We start from the raw sequence: 22,484 nt of genomic DNA, 5'->3' as shown, positions 1-22,484 counted from the left end.
TTAGTTTAGATAAGATTAAAAACAATATCGCTTATATATAAAAATTAATTTTTTTGGAAAGCTATGCAAATCATGGGCCACATTAACCTAGATAATACTGTGTGTCGCAATGATATAGAACTGCATAATTTTAATATGCAGATGCACAAATAATCAAATCACTCGTGCCATCGAATTATAATTGATTTGTTTATACATAAAGGAAGCCTTTATGAGGACCGATAATGTGATCTCCATATGTTCTTGGGTCCTTACCTCTTCTACCACACAAAACTTCTTTGCACAAATCAATGACCCACAAACTGTTGTGTGCCCTTTATGCAAGGTAATGTATATTATATGACAATTAATATTTGTATCGTATTTATTAATTATATTTTCATTCACATCGCTTTCAAAATGAAAATATTCGTACGAAACTTATGCCATAAGAAAAAAAAAAAGGGTCTTATTTGTACTTTTTAAAATTACTAGAAATTTACATGCCGCGTGATGAGTGCTATAATCGTATAAACGTATTAATACAAGTTGGTGTATGTAAGTTTTACTTTTTTTAAAAAAAATTTGTAGTTATCAATGTAATATATGGATTGATGCATGTCGCAAAATTATGTTTGTTTATAGGTACAAAATTTTGTGTTTTGGTTTTAAGGCATGGCATGCATAGGGACGGGGGTACTTTATCATGGGCTCTGCTTCAACCTATTCGCTTTTGCGAGAGGGATGTAAGTTGATTAGTCCGATGATCAAAGTGTAGAGTGGCTCGTCTAATTCTTTTGACTTTTGCCCGATGCAGTTATACTTTGTTTCTTTGATATCAATAAATTTATATCGCTTTGGTTCAAAACCAAAAAAAAACCTACAAATGTTTTAAGTTTTGTTATGATGCCTTTCGTTGTTGGATTCCTAAATGAGGTGAAAGAGGTAGATACATTATGCATATATGGCACTGACAGAGGCTATACATCTTGTAACTAGTATAGCAAGATAAAGTCTTAAACGGCGACCTAGAACCAAAATTGTTCAAGACTTCTGGCCTGCCAGAGTCAACCTTTATGACTTGACCTAATAAAACCAAGCTTTTATGACTTTCTTCACCTTATAAATAACACAAAGGCCCTATGACTCTTCAGCTTAATTGTCGAACCTTCTCTTGCACTTGCATCCATATTTCAAACTACTATATACCATCGCTTCTGCACTGAGGTTACATAACAGAGCACAAAAAATTGATTGAGGAGCTAATAGCTAGAGTTGGAAGAAGATCTCAAAATCATGGACAGCAACTACACCAGCACTAAGGATGATCATCAATATATTGATGAAGATGATGTTCAACTTCCAGGATTTCGGTTTCATCCGACAGATGAAGAACTTGTCGAGTTCTATCTTCGCCGGAAGGTTGAGAAGAAAGCAATCAGCATCGAGCTCATCAAATCCATTGACATCTACAAGCATGATCCTTGGGATCTTCCAAGTATGCATACATATATATATATATATGTCCCTATTAATGAATTTTTACTTTCCCTCTTTAATTTTTCTTCTCTGGTATATCCTTAATTGGAAGAAGAAGAAGACAAGAAGATAGCTAGGGTTAAATTTCTTCAAAAATTCAAAGGATACTGAGCAAAAGGTGGCCTGGAATATATATTGGTTGCACTGGTTCCCAGTACTAGCTAGTTCTTTATTTCTAATTTAACTACTGTATATAGTTTACACTATCAAGAAAAATTACTTTAGTATATAAAATATATGATCAGCAAACAATTTCTGTAACCCTTTTAGTTTTCCCATGTATTGCTATAAACCTAGCTCTACTATAAGTGCCGCAGCTAGCTCCTACTATAGATCTTGTTCTTACAAATATATGGGTTAATTAATTTGTGATTAACTTCAATATTATGCGTGTATGTGCAGAAGCGATGAGTACAGCAGGAGAGAAGGAATGGTACTTCTTCTGCAAAAGAGGGAGAAAGTACAAGAACAGCATCAGACCCAACAGAGTTACAGGCTCTGGATTTTGGAAGGCAACCGGGATCGACAAGCCAATACATTCCCATGGAGGACAAGGCCATGCCTGCATTGGCCTCAAGAAAACATTGGTTTACTACCGTGGAAGTGCAGGCAAAGGCACCAAAACCGATTGGATGATGCACGAGTTTCGCCTTCCCAATCCGGCCAGTTCTAATGAATACATTCACCGCAGCTCCAACACTAAGAACATCAATAGTACTGATCCTCAACAAGAAGCTGTAAGTGAAAAATCTACATCCTAGTTTCCATCTACCCTTTTATTTTACAAATTAATTACAATTTTGTTCATGTGCGAAATGTCACTGTATGATAACATAAGATGCTTGCCAGCCTGTGAATCTCTGAATTATTGTTCATTTTTTATTATGCCTGAATACGTGTTCCAAATTCATAATCTGGCAACATAAAGAATATGTCCAACAATATAAGTGAGGGATTAAAAAAAAAACATTTCTTATGCATTTCGCATCTCACATTAGTACTTTTCATAATTTATCAAGAAAGTACTAGAGCTAGCCAGGCTGAAATTAACCTTAACCATAAACCATGATGTCAAAGCAAACTCATAATAATCCATGATCCACACTAGCTAAATTAAATTTTCCTTTCCCATTTGACCATATATAAAGGCTTATGTTCTGATGGATGCAATGGTTCACTTGTTTCAGGAAATATGGACATTGTGCCGGATATTCAAGAGAAACGTATCGTACAAAAAATATACAGCTGATTGGAGAGAGCTATCCGGAGCTAAACGCCATCCAGTGGACACAGTGAGCTCCAAGAAATGCACAAGTGATCAAGATGACCTAGATCAGTCTAACAATTACATCAGTTTTGGTGCTTCAGACAATACTATTTGCTACGAAGAGAAGAAGCCTGTTGTGAACCACACCAACATGAACAACTTCAATGGAAGCAACCAGCAGCTGCATGCAGTAGGCCAGTTGAGCTCCAACATGCCTGCTACATATCCGTACATGGAGACTTTCTCAAACTTTTCGTATCAAGATCTTGAGAATGAGCTTTTGAATGAGAACTGGGATGAGCTTAGATCCGCCGCCGTCCATCTTGCTTTTGATCCAACGTTTTTGGTGTAAATGGAATAATTAATGTTGCAGTGGGGAAATGCTAGAGTGTAGGAGTTCATGTTTTGACGAACAGATATATTTAATTTTATCTTGTTGCCTTGTTTATAAAATTTGGATGTATTCTAATATTGTATGAATTAATTTATATATATAGAATCTAGTGCACATGCAATCTGAGGGCTTTTGAGAAAATGTTGAAGGTCCTTAGGGGGGCTGCTGCAAATTAAAGGAGCCAGGTTGTTTTCATGCGCTTGAAGCTTCGACATTCGGAAAACCCTTTTATATTTTTTTTTATTAATTCTTGGTTACATACATAAACATGCAAGAACTCAATCTAAGGCTCAACTCAAGGTCGTATTTTATGTCGTTCAAGGACATCGAAGAAAATCAAACCTTACTAATTTAGTTAGTGTTAGCATGATTCATTTAAATTAGGCTCAGTTCAGCTGTGCTCTTGAACCAGAACACTTGCATAATTACTACAAATTATAAGCATTAACAAGGGCTGTTTCAAGTTAAGGGGTTTAGTCCATTGAAAAAGAACCTTGACTTGTAGACTAGAGGTCTCGGGTTTAAATTTCCATGACATCATAGTTGTGTGTGTGAGAGAAAGAAATCTCTCTCTCGTGTAGTTTTAACTATCTCTTGTACTCAAATAAACAAGGGCTGCCTCAAAGCAAAAGTAAAACAAACAACTTGGTGAGAATTGACATTTGAAACTAAAAAAATATTGCAACAAGAATTAAAAATATCAGTTTTTGTAGGAACCCTTTCATAAGCCACAGACAATCCTTAGAAAATGTTATTTGGAATGGAATGTTATATCTGTTGAAGTAAGTCTCTTAATTAATTAAGGAGATTTATTTCCTTGATTAATTAAGAAATTTACTTTCCTAATCCTTTACTGTATATAATTCCTTGTAAAGCACTCATGTAAACTCTTATATATACCTCCTTATGGAGAAGAATAAAACCTAACATATTCAAACCCATATTCATATTTTAGCATGGTATCAGAGCAATCGATCATCAGTTGTCTCTAAATCCTCATATCAAAGTTCTTCAAACACAAACCCTAAATCCTCATACCAAATTTCCTCAAACCCAAATCCTAAATCAAATTGCTCATACTTAATTTCCTCAAATCTAAATCCCTCAAATCTAAATTCATCAAATCCTCTTATCAAAATCCCTAAACACATACCCTCAAATCTTATACACATACCTCTCAAATCAAATTCCTTCATCAAATTCCTCACATTCTTTATCACATCTTACTTCCACTGCGATGTCAAGACCCCTAAGATGCTCTCTCTTATTGCAGACTCACAGAAGCATGTGGTCAATCCTGTTATCCCGGCTCCCCGGCCTCGTGCTTCTATCGCCACCATCAAAGGTTCTGTTTTTCATACATCCTCTAAACAATCCGCATGGATTATCGACTCAGGTGCTACGGATCACATGACATTTGATCTTGGCCATCTTGTTGATCGCAAATCATTCACTCCGTCGGTGGTGTCTAATGCTAATGGTACCTCCTCCCCTGTGGTTGGGGAGGGCTCTCTATCTCTCTCTACTTCCCTACATCTAGATTCTGTATTGCTTGTTCCATCTTTGGACCATAACTTGTTGTCTGTTGCACAACTTACTACTACTTTGGGGTGTACTGTAACTTTTTCGCCGAATCATTGTGTTTTTCAGGACATCCTCACAGGAAAGACGATTGATTGTGGTACTCGGCGGGGCAAACTCTACTACTTAGACTGGGCACCGGATAGTGAGATCAAGGTTGGTCAAGCTTTCACAACCAGTGGAACTCATTCTGAGGGGGGAGAGAGACAAAGTTTGGTTATGGCATAAACGTCTTGGGCATGCCTCGTTCGGTTATCTTAAGAAGTTGTTTCCATCATTATTTTCCAGTCTTGATGTTTCCAACTTCCAGTGTGATACGTGTGAATTGGCTAAGAGGCATCGTGTCATGTTCCCATTAAATTTACATAAGAGTTTGGTTTCGTTTTCTTTGGTTCATTCTGATGTTTGGGGACCTGCTAAAATTGCTACTCCGATAGGAGCTCGATGGTTTGTCACGTTTATAGATGATTGCACACGCATGACTTGGGTATCCCTTCTCAAAACAAAAGGGGAAGTCAGTTCCAAGTTTCAACAGTTTTATCAAATGGTGGAGACTCAGTTTCATGCTAGAATTCAGGTTCTTCGTTCTGACAATGGTGGAGAATTTCTCAACCATGATCTTACCCAGTTCTTACAAGATCATGGCATCATACATCAACGCTCATGTCCTTACACTCCCCAACAGAATGGGGTGGCTGAAAGGAAGAACAGACACTTATTGGAAGTAGTTCGTGCCTCTCTCTTTGGAGCCAATATGCCACGATCCTTTTGGGGAGAAGTCGTTGTCTCTGCAGCATATCTTATCAATCGGATTCCCTCTAGTATCTTAAATTTCCAAACACCATTTCAAACACTTCACTATCATATCCAAACACCTCCCACCCCAAACTTGGAACCCCAGATTTTCGGCTGTGTTGTATTTGTTCACTTACACGATCATCAACGAAACAAATTGGATCCCCGAGCAGAAAAGTGTGTTTTCATTGGCTATGCACCTCATCAGAACGGATACCGGTGTTATCATCCTCCTAGTCAGAAGGTCTTTACCTCCATAGATGTTGTGTTTCGAAAAAATGACTTATATTTTTCAACAGCCCAGGAGGAGAATCAAGAATCCACCACTACTCAAATTCTCAATTTTTTTTTCCCTAGGATGTCACTTTGCATCAAAACGACCAGTCGCCAGTGGAAAGCAATCGGTCGCCCCCCATTAGTTCTTCAAATACAGAGACCTTGCTTCAAAACGACCAGTCTCCAGCTGACAGCAACCGGTCGCCAGAGGAAAACGATCGGTTGTCTCCCTGCTGCCAAACTCATGAGGAGAAAATTGAGGAGTTTTTGCCCGCTCTGGAGAATTCTCAACTCCAGTACCACACCAATCATCTGCTGAGGACGTCATTCAGGTAACATATTTTCCTAAAACTAATAACATTAATGAAATATCTCATAATGATTTGATTTCAGAAGGCACAGAGCCTTCATATCAGATTCCAAAAAGGAAAAACCGTGGCAAACCTCCAGTCCACTACGAAGCAGATCTTAATGCAAAAGGGAAATATCCCATGAACAATTATGTATCTCTCAACAGATTATCAGAGTAACGGGTACACTTTGTAAAGCAGTTGGCCCACATATCTATCCCCAACAGTGTAATTGAAGCACTAGAAAACCCCAAATGGAAAGAAGCCATGAATGAAGAAATGCGAGCTCTCTAAAAAAATAGCACATGGGAACTCGTGTCATTACCTCATGGAAAGAAGACAGTGGGATGGAGATGGATTTATACTGTGAAACTCAAAGCAGATGGATCCATTGAAAGATATAAAGCTAGATTAGTGGCGAAGGGGTACACACAAAGATATGGGATAGACTACCAAGAGACCTTTGCCCCGGTAGCCAAGATTAAAACTATTAGAGTCCTTTTGTCTCTAGCAGCAAATCTCGACTGGCCATTACATCAGTTTGATTTAAAAAATGCATTCTTACATGGAGACTTGGAAGAAGAAGTATATATGGACTTACCACCATGATGTAACTTAGCTTATGAAAAGGAGAATCAAGTTTGCAAGCTCAGAAAGTCATTGTATGGGTTAAAGCAATCTCCCAGGGCATGGTTTGGCAGATTCACTAAATCCATGAAGAATTTTGGATATATACAGAGTAATGCGGATCACACTTTGTTCTTGAAGCGTGATGGAAAAAGACTTACTGCATTGATTGTTTATGTGGATGACATAGTCGTAACTGGAAACAACACAGAAGAGCAACTGAAACTGCAGAAGTATTTGTTTCGGGAATTTGAGATGAAGGATTTAGGTGATCTAAAGTACTTTCTTGGAATTGAAGTAGCAAGGTCCACAACTGGTATATTTCTGTCTCAAAGGAAGTATGTATTAGATCTAATCACTGAAACAGGAATGCTTGGATGTAAGCCTGCTGACACACCCATTGAGATGAATCACAAGTTGTGTGAAGACATGGATCAAGAACCAACCAATAAGGAATAGTACCAACGTCTTGTTGGAAGGTTAATATATTTAGCCCACACAAGACCAGATATTGCATATGCTGTGAGTGTGGTTAGTCAGTTTATGCATTCACCCAGTGTGTCTGATAGGAATGCAGTTGATCGGATCTTAATGTACTTAAAGTCAGCCCCTGGGAAAGGATTAATGTTCTTAAAAAATAGAGATCTCGAAGTTGTTGGATATACAGATGCTGATTGGGTTGGTTTCATTACTGATAGACGCTCTACTTCAGGTTACTTCACTTTTGTGGGAGGTAACCTAGTCACTTGGCGGAGTAAAAACCAAAATGTGGTTTCTCGGTCTAGTGCTTCTAGTAATATCAAGGGACATAAAACCATCTCTATTGTCATTATCACCGGTATTTCAAAGGAAGGTATAGCAACGCCGTATATTGGCCAAAATAAAGTACAAAATCTGCTATTAGGCATGGATAATAAGAAACAATGCCAAAATCACTCTATGATGATATAGTAGGAAAATACGTATTGGGTATTAGGAAAATGTGAGACCTATTGTAACCATTAGGCACGCACGGGCATCCATTTTCTGTGTCATATAACAATAGATGACCCTTAAAGAAAGCACGAACTTGTAAAAGTCCCTAATACTATAATAGACACTATTTTCCGTACCAATAGAACACAAAAGGGACTGATAGAACTCAGTGTCTTCTAAGCGTTTATCTAGTAGTGCAATTCTGTATATTTGAGATTTCAATAGATTCCAGATAAGTTTGATTCAATGAGTATTGCGAACTGGACGCACTTAGTAGCTTTAGACGCAAAACCAATTGAAAATCCATCTTAAACTCGCACTTCACTTTCGAAATCGTATGTTTTGTTTCAGAACTAGGGGTGTAATTCGGCTGGATCGAATTGGAAATAGAGATTCCAATTCCAATCCAAAACCTTTCGGAATTCAATATTGACTTCCGATTCCGATTACGAAAAATTCCGGAATTTTCAGAACTTTCCGATTCCGAAATGTTGTATTCTTCCGTGACAAAAAGAAATATTAAGAGATTTAAATGCCTAATTTGACATTAGTGAAAATCTCAACTAAACTTTTATTAAGAATGCCCAACTTAGGAGTTTCTTAACTAGCTCCACTGAACAATAACTTGACAAGGCCAAAGATGTTGAGCTTTAGGTCTGAAAGTGAAATGGCTGAGGGTGAAGATATTTATAAAGGTTGAAACACTTGAAGTTTATTCTTGTAGTCGATGTGGGACTCCAAGCAGAAATAGAACTGCAACTTCTCTCTCTACTCTTTTCTTGATTTCTACTTGGTTACTCCCCATCACTTCTCCTCTCTCTTCTGTTCATGTCTAATCCATGAATGCCAACCTTCATTTTCTTTCTTACTTAACCTCTTCAGATATGGAACAATATGTACTGATCCCGTTAGTAAAACAAAATAAACACTTCTCGAACAAAAAAAGAAATCATTCTTCAATTCTTTATCTCTACTGTTTCTTCTCTTGCTTTTTTATTTTTCTGGGTTTGCACTCCATCCCGGCAGTCTGTCTCCATCAAAAGTCAGGACAACACCATCGTTGAAACTTGAATGTCCCATCTCCTCAGACCCAACTTATCAAGAAACTCAAGAATGCCATCTTCTTCCTCTTGTCAGCACTGACCTAATTGTTACAGTAATCATGTGCCCTCGAACTTGTATTAGTGAATTCAATTGATGTTTCAATTTCTTCCAAATTGTAAAATTATAGTACAAAAAATTGTTCCCAATTAACCATCCACAGTGAAGAATTTTGATACCAATTGAGAGGCTTTCCTGGAGAAAAAAGAAGAGGCGAAGGGGGAGAAATAGAACTCGGGAAAAAAGAGAGGTGGAGGTGCAGATGGGTGGGTTTGGGAGAGAGAGAGAGAGAGAGAGAGAGAGAGAGAGAGAGAGTAAAGAGAATGGCATGGGGAGGTGGGGTTGTGCCAGATGGGTTTTTTTGTTTTTGTTTCTGACCATATGGGTTTTTCGTTTAAGATAATTTTAGGTGTTTTTAAAGATTTAGAACATTGTTATATTTTTAAACTATATTTTATTTACAGGATAAGTTTTTTATTCTATTTTTTAAAATTACATTCCTTTTTTTCTAGATGAGACATGAACACAAATGTCATTAAAAAGTAGTTAATATAAATTTGGATGAAAAAAAAGTAGTTCATATATATTGATACATGATGCAGCATTTCTATTTCCCTTATTCTCAAATTGTACTACCACATTTTTATTGTTTTTGTTTTATGAAATTGTTTTCCAATTAACCTATTAGACTCATTCTCGAATCCTAAAGCTCTCTGTATGTATATACAACAATCTATACAATTTGTTCATTCTTAATCAAAATAGTTACATGTTGTGTGTGTAAAGAGTGTTAAACTTGCATTCAATATGTTAGTCTTGCTCTAGACAATTGGAACACTATAATTGTCAAGCTCCAATATGTTTATCTTATATGTGGTGTTTTGTATAAAATAATTTTATAATTAAAAGTTTAAATGAAGATAGTTTAAAATTTTAAAATACGTACATAGATGGAATAGTTTACCACATATGTAGTAGATTTGGATATAACAATCACACATATGCATTTTTGTTATATTCAAACAAGCACATTTGCTCCAACAAAAAAGAAACAAGCACATTTGTCAAAAATATATAATCTTAAAGTTATATATTATTATATTTAATATATTTTTTGGGAGAGCCCCTATGTTAGTATATATGAATATGTGTATGTGGTGGGTACAAAAAGATAACAAATAAGATAAATGAAACATGTATAAGACTTATACACTAAAAATAATGCAATTACAATTAGAAACTCGGAATTTTCCTGAAAAAATTGGAAAAATCATATCGGAATGGGTTCGAAGAACTTCGAAATATTTTCGAATCGGAATTGCGGAATTTTTCGCATTTATCGGAAATATCAGATTCGGCATTTTCGGATATCGGATTTATCGGAGTCGGATTTTTTTGGGAAATTTCCGACCGGAATCGGTCGGAATCGGATTTTCCAATCCAACTTACACCCCTATTCAGAACCAAATGAAAAAAAAAGAGTGGCAAAAAAACAAAGGGTTGTTTTGTCAAGGATTTGGGCTCACTTGTTCAAAATCCAACGAGTTTCAAGCCCAAATGGAGTTCCATTTTCAATCCATTACCATTTACCAATCCAAACCCGAAGACCCACTGACCTAAAAAGTAATGAGGAAGAATTGAAGAATTACATACAAGCAGCAATTGAAGAATTGAACTAGGCACGGAGTGGACTAGATTGTCAATGTTGATGTGAAGAGGAAGAAAAAAGAGAGACGGAGGAGGAGGTCTCGTGGGTCTGGTGCTCCGGTGAGTTTCCTTTGTCGGATCTAAAACGATGTCGTTCTGTTCCAATAAAACTTTTGTATATGATGGTTTTTATTTGAAAGACAATATGTAGTTAGTTAGAAGAAGTGACCACAAATGAAGCATTGAAGCAAAGCTTTTTTTTAAGAACCCAGAAAATGATTCTATGTTTTGAAACAAATTAAACATTCAATTCTTGCCCATATTGGTTTTTGTAATATTAGAAAAGATAACTGATGATATATTGATATGCGATGGAGAAGTCAAGATCCTTGCAATGGTCAAAGTTCAGAGTAGGGTCGTAAATTGAATTGGAAAATCCGATTCCGACCAATTCCGGTCTGAAAATTTCCAAAAAAATCCGACTCCGATACATCCGATATCCGAAAGTGCCAAAATCCGAAATTTCCGATAAAATTCGGATTGGAATCGGAATGTATTTGTAAATTCTGAAAATTCCGAAATTCCGATCCGAAAATTTCCAAAGTTCTCCGAACCCTTTCCAATCCGATTTTTCCGATTATTTCCGAAATTTTCCGAATTTATAATAATATTTTATGATTTATAAGTTTAATTGCATTGTTTTTAGTTTATGGGTCCTATATATGTTTCATTTCTTATTTGTTATATTTAAGTACCCTCTAACATACAAATATTCAGATATACATGTATACTAAACATAGGAGTATATATTACTTTAAGACTATGTATTTTGGGCTAACATGTTTGTTTGAATATTACAAAAATTCATATGTGTGGTTATCATATCCAAACATACTATATAACAAAAATGCATGTATACTTAAGTATTCTATATATATGTGTATCTATTTTTTGTTATAATGTATGTGTATATATAAAACACACATACATGTATACATCAGAATTATACACATGCCTATATATAATAAAGGTTTATTATATGTGTATATGTGCATACATATCACTTTAAGATTATGTATTTTTTACTATACTATATAACAAAAATGCATATGTGTGCTTGTTATCTATGAATCATGATAGGAGTATATGTGTGCTTATCTAGAGCAAGATTAAATTATTTTTTCATTAAATTGTCATTAGCTAATACCACGTGAAATACTTTCATTTGGTTTTAGATGTACATGTATATCTATTTTTTGTTACAATGTATATGTATACATAAAACATAAAAGATTTCCCAAGTTACATTTATACAAACCAAGATTAAACATACATTTAATTATATCAAACAGAAACTATCTCTCCCTATATAAATTAAATATACATATAATTATAAGTAATGGTGCTATCTACTATACTACTATTTCCTTTAAAATGTTCATAAATTTTTTTTAAAGATGAAATAAGATTTAATAAATAAAAGTTACATAAAAAAATATCATAAATTAAACAAGTGCATTCATTGTTAGTTAATGTTAACATATTAAAAATTATATAACATTTTTAATTGGGTCACACATTTTTAATTGTGCAACTCTTATTCATGATAAGGTTTATATAACATTTCCAACAAAAACAGAAAAACAAAAAGGTTTAATATGTCAGCAGCCCAGTTACTTTTATCCCAGCCCATTTCGCAGCAGCCCAAATACCAAATCCCAACCCTAACCTAATCCCCTATTTCTTTATATCTCCACCGCCGTTTATTTTCTCATCTTTGTTTCTGTCTTCTTTCTTCTTACGTACCCCACCATCTCTTTTCCTGTGTCTCCAAAACCCACCCAAATCACCTCTCTTTCTCTCCGTTTTTCTATCTTCCTCCCAAGTTCTCTGGTTCTCACTCTTTCTCTCTCTAGTTCTCTATCCTTGGCTCTCTCTCCCTCCCAATCTTTCTCTATTTTCCCCTTCAAATTCGCAGATCTTCATCCCCTTCAATTGGGTTCGATTGTGTTTAATGTGGAGGTTCTATTTCGTTTGACATTGTTGGTTCAATTGGGTTTGACGTGGTGGTTCAATTGGGTGGTGGGTGTGGTGGTTGGACTGGATATGTGGGTGTGGTGCTCACCTGAAAACACAGATCCTGAAAATACAGAAAACGACTTTTGGGTGTTTTCAGTCATGAAGGCATAAATTTGGATTAGTTTTTTTTTTTCTGGTATGAAACTGGAATTCCATTAAAACGCCACAGCAAAAGCTAGAGCAGATTCAGATTACAAGTGTATTCCGAAAAGTTCCGATTTTTCCGATATATCCGAAATTTTGGAATCGGAATAAGATTTGAAATTCCGAATTTTTTCGGATTGGAATTGGAAGTTATATTGAATTCCGAAAATTTTCGTATTGGAATTCGGAACACTAGTTTCCGATCCGTTCCGGCCGAATCACAGGCCTAGTTCAGAGCTTTAGACTCTTAACCAATCTGTGATTTTATGTTCAGATGTTAAAGCACTATTGGGTCGCTTTCTTTGTGGTGGTTTCATGGGTCGTCAACTTCAGAGTTTTAGATGCCAGTGCTGGTGATGCTGATCCACTTTATAGGTAAGTGTTATTTTCTTCTTTAGATATTTTCCTATAGCTTTTTATGGGTTTTGTACTGCTATTTCTCTAGCTTTCTTTGTGCTCTTTTGCCACAGCTACGTGTATTGTTTTTGAGGTTTTTGTATTAATTCCTCATTGTTTTGCTTAAAAGACTATATTTTCACCTCTTACTGAGGTTTTCTGTAGCCTACTCAGGCTTTCTTGCCCCGAGTCAGCTAAAGGACTGAAAATTCAGCTGAAGGGCTATCTTGCTCCTCTTCACTTGAAGTTCAAATGGAAAGGGGCGGTAGTCATCCACACCACTGAAGAGTGTGGGGCCCACATTGGGATGCTCCCCATTCACTAGCAATTAGCGCTCCTCATTTGAAGTTCAATATAGAGAGCATTCTTTTCCCTTGAATCTTTGTGTTTGCAATTCTATATGGTAACTCACTAATCAATAATTTGGTGGAAAAATTAATACACAATGAGGATTCCTTGCTTGAAAAAGCTGCTCATCAAACTAACTTACCAATCCTTTGTGTGACATAATTCTTATGGGTCTGTCGACATGCTTGCAATTATTTTTTCCTTTCTATTTCTATTGCTACAATGGCATTTCCCCTCCCTATTATTACCCAAGCTTTAGGGATCTTAAACCACCCCATCCTTAGGAACAGGGTACATGCCATCAGATCCATAGGCCATTGACTGCATGCACTCGGGGTTGCTCGGATTACAATATATTTGCTTTTGGTCTTATGGTTACATATGGGTACATGTTTGTAAACAAATTAAAATAGGAACCTACCGAATTTCTAAATGGGAAAAGTTGTCTCTGAACTTTCCCTCCAAAGTCTGGTCTTCAATAACCATAGCAAGGAGGCATGGATCTTATATGTGATTGCAGAACTAGCACCTAAATGTTCTTTTCATGTCAAATAAAAAGTGTTATAACAATTATAGGGTTTTATACCGTAGGTATTTATATCTTTGTAATATGTGCTCTACATTCTGACAAAGTGCATTCTACATAATTATGTTGTAAAACCTTAGTGGTCTGAAAAATTAATGGAAACAGGGTTATGCCATCCCAAGCATTTAAGAGCATCCTTGTAAGGAAATCTCTAATTTGTTTTGAATTTGTATTTACTATAAATCAATCACATTAACCATTCAATGAGGCTGCACAAGCCTGACATACAGTGATCAATCACCCAAATGGAATACACAGATGAACATGCCATTTATTCTCTATGGCACAAGCCTGACATAGAGAGAAAAAAAAATTAAACGTTGATGAGCCATAATAGAGTTAGCTCACAACCTTTATTCAAACAAAAACGAATCAAGCAATTATTTGTTCATTAAGAAATGTACAAACATAAGCTAGCTTTTATCTTATGGAATAAATCTGTATCTCGCGTCTCCCTGTCTGCTGGCTAGCTAACAAATGTTAACAATTAATTTTTGTTACATGAACAGGCTTTCTTCATTTGTGTCACCTATGAATCATTAACCATGTGTGGTATGGTGTTTTTGTTAAAAAGTTCATCTATCAGCCCGTCTTATAATAGAGGAATTTCCCATTGCAACTGCTATCTATCTGGAACTATATAAATTCTTAAAATTCCTCTCTTGAAGTTGCTTTTTGATAAGTACCCCTCTTGAAAGTAATCTGTAATAATTAGTTCATGAGTGCAGATTCTTGTTATTTATTTGGTGGAATCAACATTTTGGTCCATGTTGTAAAATGAATTAATTTTGGTCATTTTGCCTACACTTGTAACCTGTCATGTATATTTAACATTATGAAGTTGGAATCTTTTTATATAATTAATTGCAATTTTAGGGTTTGTGTAAAACAATGTGGAGAAACCGGATGTGTAGCGCAGAGATGCTTTCCACAGTGCAATTTCTCTTCTGATGGGGTCTCCATTGATGGTCCATGGTACATGCAAGAACCTCTTTATATGCAGTGGAAACAATGGGATTGCCAAAGTGATTGCCGTTACTATTGTATGCTCGACAGAGAGAACGAAAGAGAAGCAACAGGTCATGATCCAGTCAAATATCATGGTAAATGGCCCTTCAAGCGTGTTTACGGGATCCAGGTTTGCTTTTTTGGCAGGCTATATGCCTTGGCAACATTTTCTTTTACAAAAGCTTTAATGTTATCATGGTTTGTGCTCATTTCCTTGACATATTATCCATTTATTTAGGAGCCTGCTTCTGTAGTTTTCTCTGTGCTCAACCTTGCAATGCATTTCCATGGTTGGATATCCTTTTTTGTCCTTTTATACTATAAGTTGCCTTTGAGACGGGATAAGAAGACATACTATTACTTTGCCAGTTTGTGGCACATCTATGCTCTCTTATCATTTAACTCCTGGTTCTGGAGTGCTGTGTTCCATAGTAGGTAAGTTTTTCTCTTTCCTTCTGTATTTTTTCTGATGTGGGAATGAATATCTGCACGCTGTTTTCTGTTTTTATTAAGGTTTTATCTTATTTATTTGAAGTACATTGCAAGAATATGTGTGCTTTTACTATGCTTTCAGACTCTCATTCCAGGTCAAAGGTTTAGTTGGGTCATTGTCACTAAAACTTCAACGTTTGACAGGCATGTTACTATTCATTCTGTTCTAATACCTATAGAAGCTTCAGAACAGGTCACTTTTAGTCTAGTCTAACTTGTGCCAGCCAGATGGCAAGACACAGAAAAAGAAGTTTTATTGGGACTTGGATATTTCATCATTCTTGAGTGAGTTGTAAATATAATTGTGAGTGTCACATTACATTAATTAAGGAAACTAGAGCTTGTAAATTAAGTTATTATTGTTCTTTTTATGTGATATTTTAACTTGCCGTAAATCTTTCTTGAAACAAGTTAGGGATGAAATACCAACAATTCATAGGTTTTGCTTATACATTGAAAAACCTCATCTGGTGATTTTAAAAGTACTTACCTAGCCCTCATCTACACTTTTCCGCCCTCCTAGCAGGGGGAAAAAAACCTGGAAAGCAGTGATCCTTTCTTACTTAACTTCGTTTTGTGTTTATTTTTAATTTTTTGGTTGGGGGAGGGGAGTGGAGCTCGGTCACTTGGCACATTTCTTGATCGTTAATGTGTCTTACTGGACTGCAGGGATGTGGATTTGACAGAGAAATTAGACTACTCATCTGCAGTGGCAATACTTGGGTACTCGCTCATTCTGTCCATACTAAGAAGTTTTGATGTGAAGGATGATGCTGTCAGAGTGATGGTTGCTGCTCCACTGCTGGCTTTTGTAACCACCCACATATTGTATCTCAACTTTTACAAACTTGATTACGGTATGACCTTGTACGAAATTTTTTTCTTTTTCGTTAACAAATATAGTTGGAATAGTTGGAGAGAGAGAGAGAGAGAGAGAGAGAGCAGTGACCTATATATAGTTTCTTTACTTAAATAGCAGTGACCTTGGATCACATAGGTGCTACGCTACCTGTTATTTCAACAATGTAAGCTATTAGGAAGTGACAAGTGCTGAATGATATCTATTTTTCAACACACAAGCTGACCATGCCCATGAATTAATTTTGTATATTATATGGAAAGTCTTTATATTGGACGTGAAATATCTTGCTTTGATTTCACCATAGATCACTGATTATCCTAGAAAGTTGAAGTGTTAGGAAATGCTTAATTTCCTTTATTTGGACAACTGATGGATGGTCTTCTCTCTTTCTGTGACATAATTTCCTAGTTTTCATGACAACAATCTGACTTAATTAATCAACACATTGCAGGATGGAACATGCAAGTTTGTGTTGTCATGGCAGTAGTACAACTTCTTCTTTGGGCAATTTGGGCTGGTGTCACCCGCCATCCATCACGTTGGAAGCTATGGGTGGTAGTAGTGGCAGGTGGCCTTGCAATGCTCCTAGAAATTTATGATTTCCCGCCATATCAAGGGTTTGTGGATGCTCATGCGGCCTGGCACGCCACCACTATTCCCCTAACTTACGTTTGGTGGAGTTTCATCAGAGATGATGCCGAGTTCCTAACCTCGAACCAAATGAAGAGGTTGAAAACCTCTAACCTTGCAAAGAAGGCAAAATAGTTGTTTCTATTTGGTATGACCATGTGATGGTTGAGCACGTAGCCCTTGTCTCCATGAGCTACTGGAAATTGCAGTTTTCCCCCTTTTTCTTCAGTCTATCTGTATTGCAAATTGTGACAGTTGCGCTAGGGTACTGATTGCAATTGTATTCAGATAACTGTCATTTTGAGTTCTCTTTACTGGTATATTCCTGGATACACAAAAAAGACCATCCGAAGACCTTTATTTATTTTTTATATTTTATTTATCTCATATTTTGGCAATACTTCACCTATTCATCACCAGCAACACAACCAGATTTAAAAAAAATGAACACTGAAACCTTAACCAGCAACATAGCACATAAGCTAAAGTGGGAAAAATGCGTTCAGACCAAGAAAAAACACAAGAAGAAATCTTGAAATTGTGAAAAAACAGAACAATAAATACCAAAGAGAGAAAAAAAAAAACAAACATTAATTCTAATTTCTCACTCTTCCATTGAAAACAAATTACTTCATATTTAAAATTTAGTGGGCTCACAGTTCTGTCCCTGCATGATTTAAATGAGTATAATGCCATGTTGCATGTCAATGTGGTGTTATAAGTTCACACAAACTATAACATATGTATGAGGTTTAGATGCACCACGTGTTATAATTTGAATGAACTTAACATTATGTAAGCCTGTTGCACAATGTTATGATCACACCTAAAAATTACTCGTTGATTACGTTTGAATGTGAACCTTCCCCTTTCTTAAATCAATCATTTAAGTTAGTTTATTTTGCTAACTTTGTGTTGGCCTTGACAAGTTGAAAATTTCAAGAACATTTTCAATCTTATGACAAGAGTTCATTGGAAATTGGTTTTCAATAATCCAGACTGGACCTCTGGCCCATTTACAAAGCAAAGCCCAACCCAGTTTATTACAAAACCCTAGATAACGAAGACCTCATTTCACAACCGCATATACCTCGGTCTTACTATTTTATTCTCTCTCAGCTCCTTTTGTATATAAAGGAGAAGTCTGAAGTTCTAGCTCCATTTTCTTTCGCCTGCCGCCTAGCTAGCTGCTTGTCACCTGGTTCGCTCTCTCTCTCTCTCTCTCTCTCTCTCTCTCTCTCTACTATATTTAGATCTGAAGCTTGCTTTGAAGTAGTTAACTTGCTTGCTTACTTCAATTAAATGATTTCGAGTACATGTTTTTCGATTTTTCTAGCTTAAGATCTGTAATTAGACGGTCAAAGTAGTATAATCTTTTGTACTATATGATTTGAAATGGATTAGATTGAATTTTCTTTTGCTTAGTTGCTGCTTGTATAATCTGATTGTTTAGCCGACTTTTTTATTTATTATTTTTATGCTAGCTTCTTTGGATGAAAAAAAAATTAGATTTTGAGCTTCTTTTTTTTTTTTTTTTTCATATAACCCATATCAAATTTAAGGGAAGATCGTATAGATATGGATGCATACACACATACCAGATTTAAACAAATATCTTATATATTTACTTGCATAAACACATATGTATGTATCAAAACTCCTGCAAAATTACTTTCTTACTATGCTTTTGGATTTCCTTTAATTGGTGGGGAATTTTGTAACTGTTATGGCTCTTGTGACTTTGTTCTTGTTCATTTATCTAATTATGATGGTTTTACTATTTTTGTGGACAGGTACTAATTATATTTTTGGAGGTGACATTTGAAGACTATTCAAGATGGTAAATTACTTGTTTCATCATTTTAGTTCAGTCGGTTGCCGAGATACATTATTTCCTTTATTTTAATTGAGTTATATTTTTCATATGTACAGGTGAAGTTCACAGCTGAGGAGCTCCGTAGGATTATGGACTACAAACACAACATTCGTAACATGTCTGTTATTGCGCATGTTGATCACGGTATATATAATGTTATTTATTTGGCTTACCAAGTATCAATCTGAAATGGTGATTTGTTTACAAGTATAGAGCATTTATACTGGCTTTAAATGATCTTATCTGTTCCCAAGCTTGAATATCATAATTATCAATTATGGTTTCGAGGCGCAGCTAAAGGAGTGGCTGAATTTGTATGTATGAGTAGGATATTAATGCAATTGTTAACTTCGTAAAAAAAAAAATTTACTGAAGCCCACTGAGGCTTGGACCATATTTGATTTATTTGCTTCTTGTTCTGTTGTATCTGTGGTTGCATGATCAAGTAATAATGTTAAAATTTTCCTCCTCTCAGGGAAGTCAACCCTTACCGACTCTCTTGTTGCTGCTGCTGGTATCATTGCACAAGAAGTTGCTGGTGATGTCCGGATGACAGATACCCGTGCAGATGAGGCAGAGCGTGGTATCACTATCAAATCTACTGGTATCTCTCTCTACTATGAGATGACTGATGAATCTTTGAAGAGCTACAAGGGGGAGAGAAACGGAAATGAGTACCTCATCAATCTCATTGATTCCCCTGGGCACGTTGACTTTTCATCTGAAGTCACAGCTGCTCTTCGTATTACTGATGGTGCACTTGTGGTGGTTGATTGCATTGAGGGTGTTTGTGTCCAAACAGAGACTGTTCTTCGTCAAGCCTTGGGAGAAAGGATCAGGCCTGTTTTGACTGTTAACAAGATGGACAGGTGCTTCCTTGAGCTCCAGGTCGAAGGAGAGGAGGCTTACCAAACATTCCAGAGGGTTATTGAGAATGCTAATGTCATTATGGCTACATACGAAGACCCCCTTCTTGGTGATGTCATGGTCTATCCAGAGAAAGGAACAGTTGCCTTTTCAGCTGGTTTGCACGGATGGGCTTTTACTTTGACCAACTTTGCCAAGATGTATGCATCCAAGTTTGGAGTTGATGAGTTAAAGATGATGGAAAGGCTCTGGGGTGAGAACTACTTTGACCCAGCTACCAAGAAATGGACCAGCAAGAACACTGGTTCTGCTACCTGCAAGCGTGGTTTTGTTCAGTTCTGTTATGAACCCATCAAGCAGATTATCAACACCTGCATGAATGATCAGAAGGACAAGTTGTGGCCCATGTTGACAAAGCTTGGTGTCACGATGAAGGGTGAAGAAAAGGAGCTGATGGGGAAGGCATTGATGAAGCGTGTCATGCAGACCTGGCTACCAGCCAGCAGTGCCCTATTGGAAATGATGATTTTTCACCTTCCCTCTCCTTCAACTGCCCAGAGATACCGTGTTGAGAACTTGTACGAGGGTCCCCTTGATGATCAATATGCAAATGCTATCAGGAACTGTGATCCCGAAGGGCCTCTTATGCTCTATGTATCTAAGATGATTCCCGCATCTGACAAGGGTCGATTCTTTGCCTTTGGTCGTGTCTTTGCTGGTAAAGTCCAGACAGGTTTGAAGGTTAGAATCATGGGTCCAAATTATGTTCCTGGAGAGAAGAAGGATTTGTATGTTAAGAACGTGCAGAGGACTGTTATTTGGATGGGAAAGAAACAAGAAACTGTTGAGGATGTTCCTTGTGGTAACACTGTTGCCTTGGTTGGTCTTGATCAGTTTATCACCAAGAATGCTACATTGACAAATGAGAAGGAAGTGGATGCTCACCCCATTCGTGCTATGAAGTTCTCGGTCTCACCTGTTGTGCGTGTTGCTGTTCAATGCAAGGTGGCTTCTGACCTTCCCAAACTTGTTGAAGGTCTGAAACGTCTGGCCAAGTCTGATCCTATGGTTGTCTGTTCCATTGAGGAATCCGGTGAGCACATTATTGCTGGTGCTGGTGAACTCCATCTTGAGATCTGTTTGAAGGATCTACAAGATGATTTCATGGGTGGAGCTGAGATTATAAAATCTGACCCTGTTGTGTCTTTCCGTGAGACTGTCCTGGAGAAGTCTTGTCGTACTGTGATGAGCAAGTCACCCAACAAGCATAACCGTCTGTATATGGAAGCTCGACCCTTGGAGGAAGGTCTTCCTGAGGCCATTGATGATGGTCGTATTGGCCCAAGAGATGATCCCAAAATCCGTTCCAAGATCTTGGCAGAAGAGTTTGGTTGGGACAAGGATCTTGCTAAGAAAATCTGGTGTTTTGGCCCTGAGACCACCGGTCCTAACATGGTGGTGGATATGTGTAAGGGTGTTCAGTACCTGAATGAAATTAAGGACTCTGTTGTTGCTGGTTTCCAGTGGGCTTCAAAGGAAGGTGCATTGGCAGAAGAAAACATGAGGGGTATTTGCTTTGAAGTCTGTGATGTGGTTCTTCACGCTGATGCCATCCACAGAGGAGGTGGTCAGGTCATTCCCACTGCTAGGAGGGTCATCTATGCTTCCCAGATCACTGCCAAGCCAAGGCTCCTTGAACCTGTATATCTTGTTGAAATCCAAGCTCCAGAGCAGGCTCTTGGTGGTATCTACAGTGTTCTTAATCAGAAACGTGGGCATGTGTTTGAGGAAATGCAGAGGCCAGGTACTCCACTCTACAATATCAAGGCATACCTCCCCGTCGTTGAATCTTTTGGGTTCTCTGGTCAACTGAGGGCTTCGACTTCAGGTCAGGCCTTCCCACAATGTGTGTTTGATCATTGGGAGATGATGTCGTCTGATCCATTGGAAGCTGGATCCCAGGCTGCACAGCTTGTTACAGATATCCGTAAGAGGAAGGGTTTGAAGGAGCAAATGACCCCACTATCCGAGTTTGAGGACAAACTCTGAGTAATTTCTTTGATTTTATCGAAGAATTGGATGACTGAGTTACTTTGAGACAGTAGTTCCATTGCACTGCCTATTTTTGGTTTTCAGTTTTTTGTTTTCGTTTAATGTTTGTACCAACCCTCCTGTTGTTGTAGTCAGCATCCTGTGCCAGTAGTAACGTTTTGTGCGTGCTCAGAAGATTATGTAATGTTATGTTCTTACTTTGTTGCTTATGGAATCATTTCTGCCATTGCTGGTACATGCTATTTTTGAATTTACTATACACCCCTTTTCATGGTTTGTTTCGTGGATTGGATAGCTTGTTCTTGCATAACTAGACTGTTCTGTGTGTTTGCTACAGCGTCATATCTCAATAGATATAGGAAAGCAGGCAGATGCCTACTTTTGAACCTAATTCTTCTGTTGTGATACAGGGAAAAACATTGGTGGCAGTCTCTGCCCACCTTGCCGTGCTGAGTGGCCGGACAGGGTGGCTTACTTAAGACCAGTCTTGCTGTAGGAGTTGGCCTGATTTGCATTTTCAATTTTCTGTCGGGATTATTGTGTTGTGAAAGCAGCATCGAGTAAAATTTGATTGCTTTGTGATTTTGGAGCACCACTGGAACTTTTAGATGGT

General features: G+C 37.1%; 3 protein-coding genes across 3 annotated transcripts; all 3 read left to right on the top strand.

Moving 5' to 3' along the window:
• The first annotated feature begins 1,136 nt into the window (after positions 1-1,136).
• LOC110769006 (transcription factor JUNGBRUNNEN 1-like) lies at positions 1,137-3,382 on the top strand. The gene is made up of 3 exons (XM_021972905.2): positions 1,137-1,477; positions 1,921-2,255; positions 2,706-3,382. The coding sequence occupies exons 1-3, from the start codon at positions 1,276-1,278 to the stop codon at positions 3,135-3,137; spliced, it is 969 nt and encodes a 322-aa protein (XP_021828597.1). The 5' UTR covers positions 1,137-1,275; the 3' UTR covers positions 3,138-3,382.
• An 8,920-nt stretch (positions 3,383-12,302) lies between these two features.
• On the top strand, positions 12,303-17,474 carry LOC110768982 (Per1-like family protein). The gene is made up of 5 exons (XM_021972874.2): positions 12,303-13,129; positions 14,961-15,222; positions 15,331-15,527; positions 16,254-16,441; positions 16,898-17,474. Exons 1-5 carry the CDS (start codon positions 13,029-13,031, stop codon positions 17,209-17,211), a joined length of 1,062 nt encoding a protein of 353 aa, XP_021828566.1. The 5' UTR covers positions 12,303-13,028; the 3' UTR covers positions 17,212-17,474.
• A 691-nt stretch (positions 17,475-18,165) lies between these two features.
• LOC110768980 (elongation factor 2) lies at positions 18,166-22,106 on the top strand. The gene is made up of 4 exons (XM_021972871.2): positions 18,166-18,277; positions 18,870-18,916; positions 19,009-19,096; positions 19,428-22,106. The coding sequence occupies exons 2-4, from the start codon at positions 18,914-18,916 to the stop codon at positions 21,866-21,868; spliced, it is 2,532 nt and encodes an 843-aa protein (XP_021828563.2). The 5' UTR covers positions 18,166-18,277; positions 18,870-18,913; the 3' UTR covers positions 21,869-22,106.
• The last annotated feature ends 378 nt before the right edge of the window (positions 22,107-22,484 follow it).

This window comes from Prunus avium, chromosome 4 (genome assembly GCF_965620075.1).
Source record: "Prunus avium chromosome 4, drPruAviu1.hap1.1, whole genome shotgun sequence".
Classification (NCBI taxonomy): Eukaryota; Viridiplantae; Streptophyta; class Magnoliopsida; order Rosales; family Rosaceae; genus Prunus; species Prunus avium.
The sequence above is the reverse complement of the archived record's forward strand: the minus strand, read 5'-3'. Positions and strand labels throughout refer to the sequence as shown.

Coding starts and splice junctions, on each gene's coding strand:
- LOC110769006 (XM_021972905.2), top strand. CDS start 1,276: ATGGACAGCAACTACACCAGCACTAAGGATGATCATCAATATATTGAT. Junction 1,478..1,920: donor TGATCCTTGGGATCTTCCAA/GTATGCATACAT, acceptor GTGTATGTGCAG/AAGCGATGAGTACAGCAGGA. Junction 2,256..2,705: donor CTGATCCTCAACAAGAAGCT/GTAAGTGAAAAA, acceptor CACTTGTTTCAG/GAAATATGGACATTGTGCCG.
- LOC110768982 (XM_021972874.2), top strand. CDS start 13,029: ATGTTAAAGCACTATTGGGTCGCTTTCTTTGTGGTGGTTTCATGGGTC. Junction 13,130..14,960: donor GATGCTGATCCACTTTATAG/GTAAGTGTTATT, acceptor TTGCAATTTTAG/GGTTTGTGTAAAACAATGTG. Junction 15,223..15,330: donor AGCGTGTTTACGGGATCCAG/GTTTGCTTTTTT, acceptor CCATTTATTTAG/GAGCCTGCTTCTGTAGTTTT.
- LOC110768980 (XM_021972871.2), top strand. Junction 19,097..19,427: donor TATTGCGCATGTTGATCACG/GTATATATAATG, acceptor TCCTCCTCTCAG/GGAAGTCAACCCTTACCGAC.